This window comes from Fundulus heteroclitus, chromosome 18 (assembly GCF_011125445.2).
Source record: "Fundulus heteroclitus isolate FHET01 chromosome 18, MU-UCD_Fhet_4.1, whole genome shotgun sequence".
Taxonomy (NCBI): Eukaryota; Metazoa; Chordata; class Actinopteri; order Cyprinodontiformes; family Fundulidae; genus Fundulus; species Fundulus heteroclitus.
Window position 1 is genome coordinate 29,478,587 of NC_046378.1, and position 13,728 is coordinate 29,492,314.

A 13,728-nucleotide genomic window follows, 5' to 3' on the forward strand; every position below is an offset into this window, starting at 1 on the left:
TACAAGTTGTTCCAACTTAAAGTACCAAAAGGCCTCCTTTAACATCAGCTCTTCTCACAGATCTGTTAAAATATTTGAATATTTATGTATCATGGATTACATTAAATACATAGAAGAAATGTAGGTTCAACAAATTGAATTATTTTGTATGTATATCAAAGTTTTAACTTCTTTATGAAGGGACAACATAACACAAATCGTTTCAGCGCAAGTACAAATGCTTCATCCCTAAGGCCATAGATAAGAGGACTCAGGCTTCGTGGAGCAAGATTAAAACAAATGTAATTAAAGTATCTGACATTCAAGTATAAATTTAGTTCAATTTGAAGCACAGCAGCTTCAATGAATGGGGTCCACAACTGGATAAGACAAAGCAACAGCTGAAAAGCATGAAGGATCACCGTTCGGAGTCCTTTTTGTGTTGACTCTTTGTTCTCTCCCGATGCAGCTTTGGCCACTTTCATTATTTTAACATAGGAGAAAGCAATGATAATGCACATGATCAAGAAATAAAACTGACTTATTGCAGACCTTAAATGATCTTGCCATCTGTACAACATGAACACCTCCACAGAGCAGATTCGGTATTGCTTAAGAAATATAAAGGTGGTCGAAGAAAAAAATACAATAAGAGTCACAAGGCAGGGAATAAAGCCGATGCTGTGAATAGTGAGGATTCCCTGCAGGGCCCTGCTCATTGTGCACAGCTCCCCGTGATGTAGTGGCATGCAAATAGCCGCATAGCGCTCCAGGCTCATTGCCGTCAGAGTCAGCGGAGTGACATAGTTATACAGAGATGACACAATGAAAAAGATGAGGCATGACCAAGTTTGTAAAGGAACAGAAAAATAGATGAAGATCAGCAACAGATCTGTGATTATTAAATTTATGCAATCAGAAAATAATGCGTTGGCAAACAAAATATAGCGCATGTTTGTGTAGAAGGTGTCCTTCATAAAAAAGGTTGCAATCAGCACAAAGTTAATAGAAAGAAGAACTGCTACCAAGACTTGAACAAAAATTACTCTATCATTTATCGGTCGACTAAAGGATTTGCCGCCATCCAAAGAGCCGTTGTTAGTCATTGAAAGTTTGCAGTGAAATACAAAAAAAAAAAAAAAAAAAACTTGCAGGTTACCAGACACCCGAATCAAATATTTTTTCAATATTTTGTTAGTTACCCAAACAACTTGTCATATTAACCTTAAAGCATGAAATGTACTGATCAGCACAGAAAACAAATCTATGGGATGTTATATCAGAGTTCATGGATACAAGATCCTTCTTGTTACAACACTATCAATTCTAATGTGGCATCGTGGCTCATTGTGAGCAAAAATGCTCTCTGTTGAGCTGGCTTTGTATAGTTCAATGCATGCAGTGCACACGTGGACACGATGTTGTCATTATGACACACCTCTAAACTGTCTTATCATGACATAATTAGATAATACTGTAAAACTTTTTGACTGACAAACTGCCATTTAAGATGCAGTATATTGAAACACAACCGATGAGAGTTATTGATTATTTGTCAAATATCAATTCTGCTTCAAAGCTTTGACAGCATTAGCTAAAATAATAAACAACACCTATTGTATTATACATAACAATTCACAAACTGGAAAAAGATGTAGTAGTTATGGGCATTTTCCCTTCGATTACCACCCCCATTTTTGATATTATTGACCTTAATAAATATATAGATACCGCAGCTTTTCACGGTTGCTGAAATTAACCTTTTTAGAGAACTAAATCGAAACTTCTTTTCTTATATTAATATCTTAAGAAACTAAAATGCAATCATCCATGTGAGCATTTACTCTAATAACCAGTTAAAAGAGTTTCAGTCAAACTTCAGAGCTCATCAGCACTGGTGAAAGTTACTAATGATATTTAGATGGCCTCAGATCAGGGACTTGTGTCTGTACATGTCCTATTAGATCTCAGTGCTACATTTGACACTGTTGAACTGTAATGAACGTATGTAGAGACCCAAATATTTGAGACAAAGACGTATATAGGCCCATTCATACCTCACGTAAAAGACGGATACGGATAAGTGTGGAGTGTTTCATACGTTCTAACCGTCGATTTCGTCCGTATTTTGACACGAAAATTGGGAGCTTACGATTACGGACGAAACAGATCAATACGGAGCAATACTACCGGAAACGGTGGGGGCGCTATTGAGTTTGTAGTACAAAATGTCAACAAAATCACGAAGAAGGTTAGAATTCTGGGCTTTAAACAATGGCGGGATTCGAGGAACGACTTGCGGAGCTTGTCCACAACTACCCACACATATGATGTGTTGTGTCTGGGGCACAGGGACAAACAAAAATTTTACTTACGGAGCAAATACAACAAAATCACGTCTTGGACCGTCGTCATGTTTGATCAGTGACGAATCATTAGTGCCCAGCACTCCCACCTAGAGGAAATATTGGTTATTGCGCACCTCAACGGACGGAGGTATGAAGGAGTCAACGGATAGAACGTACGGACAGAAATACGGACGTGTAGGCCAAACGTAGGGTATGAATGGGCCTTTAAATGTATTAAAAGTGTATTGGTGGATGTGCAGGTGATGGCAGACAAGACAGGTATCGTTTGTAACGGCTGAAGAATAGTAGATGTCAAGACTTGACCAAGTGAAGATGACCGAGACAGGCTGACCAGATGATGACGACTAAGCCAGATTGATGAGGTGATGACGGCAGAAACAGATTGACCATGGCAGAAGCCGATGAGTTCCCAGATAGCACAGAGCAAGGACTCTAAACAGGAACACGGTAAAGCAGGTGTTCTAGTGGTCCACACGTCCACTAGAATGCTGGTCTAGTGGGGGCGGGGCAAGCATCAACAAGTGGCGCAGAGCAAGTACGGGGAAACACATGCGAGTAGAGAGAAGACGTTCTGGCAGGGAGTAGTGAGTGAAACAGGTATAAGTAGGCGGAGTACCAGGTGGAATGACCTGATGATAATTAGTGGTAGCAGGTGATGCTGTTTATGGAGAGAGGGTGGTGGCGGAGATGGGCATGGCAATGGGAAGGATCAGTCAGTCCAAAAACACAAGAAACTCCAAATCATGACACGATCACAATATTCTCTCACAAAAGTTTGAAAAAGGATCTTGGAAACACCGCTAGGCTGGTTTCCATTGTAAATGTCTCTCAGATTCAAATTTTTTTTTCACTCTAATGATAACTATTCCTTACACTCCAGGGTTAGTTGTGGAGTACATACCACAGGGTTCAGTGTTAGGGCCCACCCTCTTTGGATAGATTTCCACTGTTATGCTGATGATAGTCAGCTACATTTCTCCATAAATCCTGATGAATCAAATCAGTTATAATACAGGCATGTCTTAAAGAATTAACAACCTGGATGACTTTGTATTTTCTGCTTTAAAATTCAAACAAGACAGATGTTGTCATCTTTGAACCAGGGTCACTAACAAGCGAGCTGCTTAGGCTACGTTCACACTGCAGCCTAAAGTGACCCAATTCCGATTATTTTGCCCATATGCGATCTGTATCTGATCTTTTTATGACAGTCTGAACAACACAGATCGGATTTTTTCAAATGACACTTGAATATGTGGTCCTGAATTCGATACGTATCTGATCTTTTCAAATGTGACTTGTGTCTTTTTGGCCGGGTCGCATTTATCCGACCTGTACGTCACCGATACTCGACAAACGTCACTGTTCTGCGTCCTGCTATGCAGAAGTGGGAAGAAAGACGACACCCATGGAGGACAACAATGAGGAGAGCAGTCAATGGAGGAAAAGCTCCGGTTAGAAAATAAATTAACACTGAGGACGCTTGCTACGTGTGACGTCATCGCGTCCTCGAGTGCGCATGCGGGACACTTAGGTTGAATGCATTCAGTTCACACAGGAGATCACATACAAGTCGCATATATTTGGAATGTGAACAACCACGCAAAAAAATCCAATTTCACAAAAAAAATCGAAATTGAGCAATAAGACCTGCAGTGTGAACGTAGCCTTAGACACTTCATTTTGGATGGCAATGAATTGGTTCCTAGTACTAAGCTAAAGAATCCTGACGATGATGAGGTTTTAATGATGCATGATACAAGTCACAGGGAACAACAGAATGAAATGGAGGAGCCAACAAGGAAAAAACACAAACTACAAACCAAACAGCTCGGGGGAAAGACTACGTCAGGAAGCTGTGGAACACATGAAATAGACAAAACCTATACACAAAACATAAAAACAGAATCATAACAAGTCCATGCATATTTTATTTAAAAGCTTGACTACCATAATTCTTTACCAACAGGCTGTCTGTACATTTCAGTTAAAATCCTTCAGCTGATAGAAAACGCTGCGGAGTTCTGATGGAAATTAAAAGGCACAAATCATATTGCTTCTATTCTACCATCCTCTTCATTACCTCCTTGTTAAAATCCAGAGTAGAACTTAAAATTCAAATACAAAGGTCCATTTTATATCAGAGATCTGATTGTTCCCTATCCTCCTATTACAGTACTCATTTGCAGACGGTAGGTTTACTGGTGGTTCCTAAAGTTTCTAAAAGTAGAATGGGACTCAGTTTTTTTTTTATTACAACACTCCTCTTCTGCAGAACTAACTCCCAGTTTTCTTCCTCAGTCTGTCTACACCCTGTGTACTTTCAAGATTCAGTCTTACTCAACATACAAAAAGTGTACAAATAGAAATTAGGGTATTAATTTGTGTTAGGTTTAATAGGACAGGATTATGTTAAATTAAATTGTTCATCTTTTGTTGTTGTAAACTATCTTGTTTAAATACAAATCTGTTCAGCATAAAGTAATTAAACGTATTAATGTAAGTAACATCTCGATTTTATTTGCTAGAGTTTGTTTAAACAAGCAAGATTACTAGTAAAAGAAAGATAGCAATACAATTCAACATGTCATCAGAGCCCTTAGAGCTGTCGGAGAGGTCACAGGCACATGATGTGGTTGTGAGGAATCTTCCTTAGACATGGCTACAGTAATTATTCTACCAATTAGGGCATACACAACATCCCTAGCACTGGCCTAAACCATAACATCAATAATGGATGAACACCAACGTTCAATTAATTTAAATTCAGAAATACTTTTAATCCCAAAGGGAAATTAAATAATATGAAGGCATATGGCCTATAAAGATGTGGTTTTTGTCTTTGCTTTAAACCAGTGGGTTTCTACCTCATCACCTCTGCATGAAAGTGCATCCAAGAGGTCAAACTCCATTGCCACAGCAATCTGTATGATTAACTGTTTTGATCCTGCTGATTGTACACAATAAATAATAAAAAAGGACAAAACATATTATAATAATAAATAAAAAAAGGAAACATGCAAAAAAAAATGCAATATGAAAAGAAATGTCCCCGCCTGCACCTCCTCAAAGCTTGACCTTTGATCTTTTCCTCCCCAGCTGATTTCAATTGGTCTTATTGCCACAGCTTTAGAATACCCAAACAGGATTTATATTGGTCTATTTTTACACAACACCTGCCAGCTCAGCAGATTCCAGAAAAGGTTCTGGGGTGTGTTTATGGGAGTTTTTGAGCATTCTTCCAGAACCACATTTGTGAGGTCAGACACTGATAAGAGGTTGAGAGAATCAGAGTGGCTGAAGTTAATTTATAGGGAAGTACCACACAACTATAATCCCAATTTATGTTTAGTGCACTATACTGAACACTATTTCCTGAACATGGCTGAACTCAAGTCGGATTTTCAAATAAACTGATTTTGAAAAAAACTTCTGTACCAACACTGAAAGTGGCAACTATATTACAAGTAAGTTAAATCATTTCTAAAAGCTGTGTTGTCTGATAAACATACATGCACTTCCTAACCCTAACCCTGTCCGCCCTGGTCCTGTATTTGGACTGCAGGGGAGAGCCTAACCCTAACCCAACCCCGTACAGAGCTAAAACCTATCCATTGAAAAACAAAACTAAAATAAAATAATAATAAATAAATAATAAGACAATGCATAAAAACACTTAAAAGAAATAAAACAAATTTTAAACAAAAACTAAGACTCGCTAGTGGTAAAAGCCAAAGAATAATAGTACGTTTTAAGCAGAATTTTAAAAAAAGGCAGTAAAGGAGCCTTTCTTGTGCACAATTACCTCAGTTATCTTATTCTTAAAATTTAAAAAGTTCAGAAGTAATTAAGCTTTAAATTCTTTAAGGCAGTCCAATAGGAATATTTTAGGATATTATATTCTCAGCTGGGCAGACAAAGCGGGTTGCGCTCATGAATGACAAGCGTCAGCCCGTGCCTTGCCTTTGACTCCATACACCAAACTTTTTTGGTCAAACGACTGATTTAGGGGGATTTCAATGTGATACTAAACCAACATAACCTAACCCTATTCCCAGCCCTAACCCTGGCCCTAAACCCTAACTCTAATCCCAAACCCTAACCCAACCCTGTACAGAGCTAAAACCTATCCATTGAAAATCAAAAATAAAACAAAAAAATAATAAATAAATAATGTGACAATGCAATAAAAACACTTAAAAGAAACAAAAAAAATGTAAACAAAAACTAAGGCTCGCTAGTGGTAAAAGCCAAAGAATAATAATAAGTTTTAAGCAGAATTTTAAACAAAGGCAGTAAAGGAGCCTTTCTTGTGCACAATAACCTCAGTTATCTTATTCTTAAAATTTAAAAGTTTCAGCACTAGTTAAGCTTTAAATTCTTTAAGGCAGCCCAATAGGGACACTAGGAATATTTTAGACTATTACATTCTCAGCTGGGCAGACGAAGGGCGTTGAGCTCTTGAGTGACAAGCGCCGGCTCGTGTCTTGCCTTTGACTCTCTACACCAAACTTTTCGGTCAAACAACTGACTTAGGGGGATGTCAATGTGATACTAAAACCACCGTAACCCTAACCCTACCTGGCTGCGCACCACAACCGCTACACAGCAGCGAGCTGGCAGGAGTGTTGGAACAAGAAGAGAGGCGTGGATGGAGGGGGCAAGGGCAGGTGGGGATGTGTTGGTCTAACCTGGCTAGCCAGATTGATAATGTGTAGCACTCCCAATTTCATATTTATTTTGGTCAATATAATTTACTATTTCCTAAATAAATTGCATTAAGGCCATAGTTGTTGATCTGTTCCGTTTAAAACCATACTGGCTTTCGGCTGTGTTTATTAATACATTTGTCTATTTTGGCAGGAGACAGTTTTTCCAGTATATTAGAACTAAGAACCAATGTTCAAAAGGTTCTGGATACTTTTGCAAATCACTGTACAGACAATTATAAAGTGAAGAAAATTATTGAATGTGGTTAACTTTGGCTGCTCATTTGGGGCTTTTGATTACTGCAAAGTCATCAACTTCTGTAACTAACTTCTGTCACGAGGGAGTGTTACACTATGAAGTCTTGCTTTGTTTTTCTTCAGAAGTTGTTTTGATTCACGCAATAATGATGATAATAATTGGACTGTTCTCTGTGTTCCTGTGTGCATTAATAAGCTCCTCTGAAACTCATTAAAGGGATGCTTAATGGTTGTCATCAATTATTCAAGGACAGATCTGTTTACTATCTCTATACGTGAGGGAAACAACCTCAACATGGATGAAAATAATAATTCTAAATGTTCCTAATGCTTTGTAAAAGATATGTTAAACAGAACATTTGTAAAACTAACTGAAAGTAATCGTAGTGCTTTGAATAAAAAAATATCAAAATTTGAAAAGCATGCATTTCAAATGTAACTTTTACTCATTGTGAGACTTTTAAAGGCATATGCAACCATTCTTTTTTTCCAAGTTATAAAAACCAACAACTTTATTAAATTGTTAAAAACAATAATTTGATGCAAAGTTGCCAAGAGTGAAAATTATACATATACCCCCGGGCCTGGATTATATATGGTTGCATTCCTCCAACACATCATTGTTGCCTTAAGCAGGTATCTGGTATTATTTTTGGCAGAATATTTGACTTATTACACATTGTTATAACCTATTATGACTGAATTTGTTAGGCATAGCCCACAATTTTACAGTTGAGTTAAGTTAATGGTTTCAGGAATTTCATTCTGGAAGCTCACTCTTAGTTTGCTTCATCTATTCCAAGACTATTTTTTATATGAGTCATGCTTAAACTTTCATGGTGGTGGTAGGATCTTGCTCTGAGCCGGCCTGTTTCACTGCAAGTAGTACAGCTAAATCGTACAAGGAGGATGATGATGATAACAGGTTAATTTTGAACTTGTAACAGGTTAATTTTGAACTTGTTACAGGTTCATTTTGAACCTGTTACTATCAAAATATAGAGTAATGAGTAAAGAGGACTAGGACGACCAAATCTGCACCTACACAGTCGAAGCTGACACACAATTAAATGTTTATTTGAATTGTAATCGGTCATTGGGCGAGAGGCGGGGTAGACCCTGGCCAGGTCGACAGTCCTTATAACAGGACATGATCCCAATTAGAACTAAACATTTTTGTATAAAGTGGACTAATATTATTCATGCATTAGCCTTTGCAAAGTTCCCACTCCAACCCAGTCAGAAAATTTGTTTACTCTATTAAAAGCCATGGTCACTGCCAAGAAAGTTCAAAAGGACTGCACAAAGAGTGGTCAAACAATGAGCCAGAACTAACCAATAAACTTGTAGATGGCTGCAAAACGCTTTTTGCTTGAGGTTTAAACTTGATATAGGAAATAAATCCAAATATAGGAGGGGGTGTATGTATATATTTCAACTTTTATTATTGTGTGATGATTCCAACCTGTAAATATAACTATTTAAATGAATTAGTGTTGCATCCTTGTTCATTATGAGTATATGTATGTTTTGATATAAAATGAAAACAACAAATATATATTAATAAATATATGAAGAAAGCTTTTTGTCATTCTTCCTGCTTACAGTTTAGTTATTTAACACATCTAGTACTTTTTTATTCTTACATAATTATTATTATTTTTTTTAAAACTCTGGACAAAGTCTGGACCATTTGTTTTGTGATGTGTCTTTATTTTTATTTGGAATAAATGCTGAGGTGTTCATGAGCTGTTCCTTAATTAAAGTATTTATGTTTTGATTAGGTTTGAGTTGTATGATTTTATTGTTTTTTTTTATATTTTTGTAAACATTGCTCAACATTTCAAGGCATTTACTCTGCTATTCCAGTTTTTAACCATTTTGCTGTGAGGGTAAATTATATATTTACTGTAGCAAATTTATGTGTGGTGTCCTTGTGAAAATTTGCCCTTGTAGTGTTTTTTATATTAACCATTGGGTTTAAACATTATGTATACATTTTACAGCCTGAGTAGTCCGCAATGCCACTGTGAAATAAAATAAGCACATTTGAACCACAACAACCTTCTTTTATACAACAAAATATTGAGTGTATAATACACATGTACATATTGCTGTGTTTATCTTTTATTTCAGTTCCTCTTAAGTTTATTTAGTTAAACGCTGGATGTCTGCGCTGTCTATGTGTATAAGACCAAAGAAAAAAATCCTTGCTTATGTATCCTATCTTGGCTTCAGTATTATGAAAATATTATAATGAATTACTTATAATAGTTACCGCTCAGCTGTGTTTAAAATGAAAAGTTTTGTCTATTTGACCGAAAGCATTTACTGAACATAATGTCTTCTTCAGCTCACCAGGCAATTGGACAAATTAATAATAAACTATCTTTTAAAAGAAAAATCAAAGAGGTTATTGTAAATTGACTCTGTACTGTCATCACTCCTGTGTTTGAATGTTTTTTTTTCTAATGTAAATGTTTTAATGCATTTTGTGTATCTTATTGTATTTTACTATGATATATACATTGTAATTTTATACTTTTTGAGAACCCAGGGAAGACGAGCAACCACTAATGAGGATCTGAATAAAAAATAAAGACAGAACAAAGAATAAAGAGAGAACTAGGGCTTGAGGGGGGGAAATATTGATCATTCACCACCAGAGGGCAGCAGTGATGAGTTTCTCCCATCAGATAAATACTCTTTATATGTCTATGAGAGGAACCAACAGCCTTAGAAGCAGTTACCATACACATGTGCAGCAAAGGAGAAAGAAAGGTGCTATTAAATGTATCCAGAAATTCAGATTATCTATATGAACTCTCAGTAGATTTTATATTAACAAGAAGGACCTGTCACCGTTTCAAAGGAACCTCCAAAAACTAAATTTCTGACCAATTATGTTAGACTTTCCATTCTGTCTTGATCAGTGACAAAAAAAACTAACTTTAAATAACGAGACACTATGAACATTAAACCTTTATGTGATTTTTAATCAGTTTTTATGTGACGTGACACGATCTAAAAGCTATTTCTTTAGCTCCAATGACTGAAAAAAGCACAACGAATTAAAGAAATATTGAACAGGCAAAAAAACAAGCCACAAATGTTCCTAAAACCTTGAAGATTTTAATTCACAAGCATTTATTTATTCACTTATTTGTAAAGAGGGTTCCGTTACTATTAACCACGGGATGGCGACAACGCATCAGCCCAACGCGGCGGAACGTTTATTCTGTGGCACAGAAAAACAACAACATTTTAGCGTGACGGCCCAACATGGCCGCGCTCTGGAGGAGATCGCAAATTATCAGGTTGATCAGGTTGGCCGTAATCACTGTTATATAATCTGTTTGTGTCGTTACCTTGTTGTTTGAAGTGGGGTTTCTGATCTGGTTAAAGTGTCATATAAATTATTTATCAAAATGCGAGATAATTAAAACGATGTAAACGAGTGATGACAATAGGGTTATTTTAATATCGGGATTGCCTTTTTGTTTGCTGTGTTGTTGAACAGAGCCAGCCTACAGGGACAGTGAATGAGATTTCCCCTCGTTTTTTGTTTAAAATAATTATTTTATGTCCAGGAGTTCTGTTGAGCTCCTGTCCAGGATAAACCCAGCTCTTCGGAAAACCCACAGATGGACACGCGTCGTGTACCCTGGCGTGGCGGCTGTAGCTGTCGGCGGTGGTCTGTGTGCTGTACCTTTTAAGCAGGTGAGTCTTACAGTTGCACACGAGCGTATTTTAAGGTTTCAGCTGCTCTAAACCCACCTGAATCCTCCTGCTGCAGGTTGAAAACCTCTCTCATGACTCCCTGGTCAGACGAGCAGCCTCTCTGGTGACAGACAGCTCAAGCACTTTTCTCTCTCAGGTCACTTTGGCTCTGATTGATTCCCTCACTGAGTATTCAAAGGTACGGCTTCGTGTTGTGACTACCAGGCCCTTCAAATGTTGGAATTGATTGATGTTTTAAAAATGCCGCCAAAGCTCTTAATGGAGCATAACCAAGTCAAACTGAAGTTTTTTTTTCTCACTCCGGCTAAATAAAACTTAATTAGGACTGAAATGTTAGGTGATATTTTGAAAGAAGACAGGATCAAAAACTATTTCATTAGCTGTAAATGAATGAAAAAAGCACAATGAATTAAATAAATATTGAACAGGCAAAAAACAAGCCACAAAGGTTCCAACTGACTACATATAAAACCTCGGTTGTTAAATTATAATTTTTGATAAATATCAACTATACAAAACTTAGCGCTTTTAAGAAATATGTAAATTATATTTTTAGGTTTTTAGGATAAAGAAAATAAAATAAAAATGTTTGCTAAGAAAGGATGGATACATTTTCTGGGATGTTGATATTTGTGGAAATGTATGTAAGACTAGAAATTCAATGCAGTTATTCCATGAAAAAAGATACTTTTTAAACCTGCCTTTGTTGTTAAATCAATATTTTATGTTGTAGATTTATACATGATACATCACATGCAAATACAGTAATTGCATGACATATATACATGTGGTTCCAGAAGCTTGAAGAATAGCTTGTGTTGCTCACTTTGTGTTGTATTATATTTTCTGATCAAAGCAAAAGCTCATTCGTGTTATGTCCGCTAATAATGCTGATCTTGCTTTTAATTAATGCAGTAACGGTCCAGTATTTATGATCTTATTTGCTTTACTAACTAACAGTAGGGTGTTTACAGAAAATCGTCCGTGTTTCTTTAATCTATCTCAATAAGTTGTCTTTGCTTTTGAGGGTAAACACTTACAACCTTCCCTTTGCTTCCTAACAGGCTGTCCACACACTCATTGCCCTACAAAGGCAGTATTTAGCCTCTTTGGGAAAACTGAGTCCAGCAGAGGAAGATGCAATCTGGCAGGTGATCATTAGGCAACGTGCAGAGGTCAGTCTCTTTGTTGCTTTTACACTTCTTTTTTTTCCTAATTAAAAATATTAAATAAAAGCAGGGAATTGTACATCTGTCTGTATCTGACTTGAGTTTTATTTTGTGGCAGGTTGCCTACAGACAAGAGGAAATGAAGCGCTTTGAGTTGACCTGGGTCAGCTCAGTAAGGCTGTGTGAGACGGCGGCCGAGGCAGCGTACATATCAGGTGTGCAACTGAAAGTCTCAGTGTTATCACTTTTTCCTCTTCCTCATACATCACTTTGGACAGTGAACGGATCGTTTGCTGTCACTCTGTGGTTCGTTGGGAGAAAACAAAAAAGAAGGTGATGGACAAGACGGCCTGCTTAACGACCCCCTTTGAAGTCTGAATTTGAGACGCTGTCGTTTCTTTGAGCATTTTCTTTTTGTGCCTGTGTGTTCTCAGGAGCTGAGAATCCGTGCGTCACGATCAGGACAAATATTCAGTTGTCCCAGTCGCAGGTTGAGGAGGCCCAGAAACTCTCACTGGATGCAGAAAAGAAGCTGGCAGAGACTAAAGTCATGGAGGTCGAAAGGATGACGCAATACGCTACCACCCTGGAGAGTAGCAATGATGAAGAGGAGATGCCTGAGGCCTATCTAAGAGAAGACTAAAACACACAATTATAAGCTAATTAAGTTTGGTAGCTCTGTACTGCTTTCTGGCTTATTTTTAGTGTCAGGTGGTGAAAGTTAATTGTTTGTCCCAAAATAAATGAAGGGCAGTAAAATCTTTATTTTTATTTTTTTTTAAGTATTGAAACTAAATAAAATCATCCTCATAATCCATAATTTAACATTAAATGTATATAGCCACATTATATGCTTATAAAAAAAGAACAAAAACAGTTTGATCGTGATAAAATAAAGCTCTATACACCAATCCTCCATCCTGATAATGTTTTGATGGTCCTTTTTGTGGGTAAAAATAGCCCCAGTACTGGGCACCATGACCAGATATAAACAGATGTGGTGCCATCTACTGGTATTATCGCAGAACTATCATAATGCCAGTTTGCTTAAAGAATAAATCACTTGGAAATAATGCCGGACCGACCCTCTGAAATTCCTCTCAGTAAAGCAGCAGCTCAGCGTGATCGAAGACCAACCATTATTAATTAAATACGCCGATCTTTAAGAGCAATCGGCAGGTTTAGCGGCACTTTAGTGAACACCGACGGTCATACTGTATTCCCAGTGGCATTCCAGTCTTTTCCCACTTGGAATCATATTTTCTTTGCTCTTTTTCACTGGATCTTGGACCATTTTGCATTGTTTCGCTGGGAGACGCCAATAGCCATTAGCCACTTTCTTGTTTTGTCCCCTGCTGCGCGTCTGCAGTGCTGTACTTCCTCTGTTATTAAAAATAAATATGAAAGGCTTTAATTACTAACAAATTTAGCAAAAACAAAGCGTAAAATGCCTACGCCAGCAGGACGTGATAATGTTTCATAAAAAACTTTCTATGCAACCAG

The 13,728-nt window shown here is 37.2% G+C and overlaps 2 protein-coding genes across 3 annotated transcripts; one reads left to right on the forward strand and one right to left on the reverse strand.

Annotated features, from left to right (window-relative positions):
- On the reverse strand, positions 1-1,315 carry LOC105918836 (odorant receptor 131-2-like). The gene has a single exon (XM_012853996.2). The coding sequence runs from the start codon at positions 1,083-1,085 to the stop codon at positions 156-158; it is 930 nt and encodes a 309-aa protein (XP_012709450.2). The 5' UTR covers positions 1,086-1,315; the 3' UTR covers positions 1-155.
- A 9,221-nt stretch (positions 1,316-10,536) lies between these two features.
- LOC105923576 (diablo homolog, mitochondrial) lies at positions 10,537-13,141 on the forward strand. 2 transcript variants are annotated; one of them, XM_012859555.2, is made up of 6 exons: positions 10,537-10,641; positions 10,906-11,035; positions 11,112-11,234; positions 12,121-12,231; positions 12,344-12,440; positions 12,660-13,141. In XM_012859555.2, the coding sequence occupies exons 1-6, from the start codon at positions 10,598-10,600 to the stop codon at positions 12,866-12,868; spliced, it is 714 nt and encodes a 237-aa protein (XP_012715009.2). In that variant the 5' UTR covers positions 10,537-10,597; the 3' UTR covers positions 12,869-13,141. The 2 variants fall into 2 exon arrangements, with proteins under 2 accessions (XP_012715009.2, XP_036005998.1); XM_036150105.1 differs by having other exon boundaries at positions 10,562-10,632.
- Positions 13,142-13,728: the final 587 nt, after the last annotated feature.

Coding starts and splice junctions, on each gene's coding strand:
- LOC105923576 (XM_012859555.2), top strand. CDS start 10,598: ATGGCCGCGCTCTGGAGGAGATCGCAAATTATCAGGTTGATCAG. Junction 10,642..10,905: donor CAAATTATCAGGTTGATCAG/GTTGGCCGTAAT, acceptor TTTTATGTCCAG/GAGTTCTGTTGAGCTCCTGT. Junction 12,232..12,343: donor TCATTAGGCAACGTGCAGAG/GTCAGTCTCTTT, acceptor ATTTTGTGGCAG/GTTGCCTACAGACAAGAGGA.
- LOC105918836 (XM_012853996.2), bottom strand. CDS start 1,085: ATGACTAACAACGGCTCTTTGGATGGCGGCAAATCCTTTAGTCGACCG.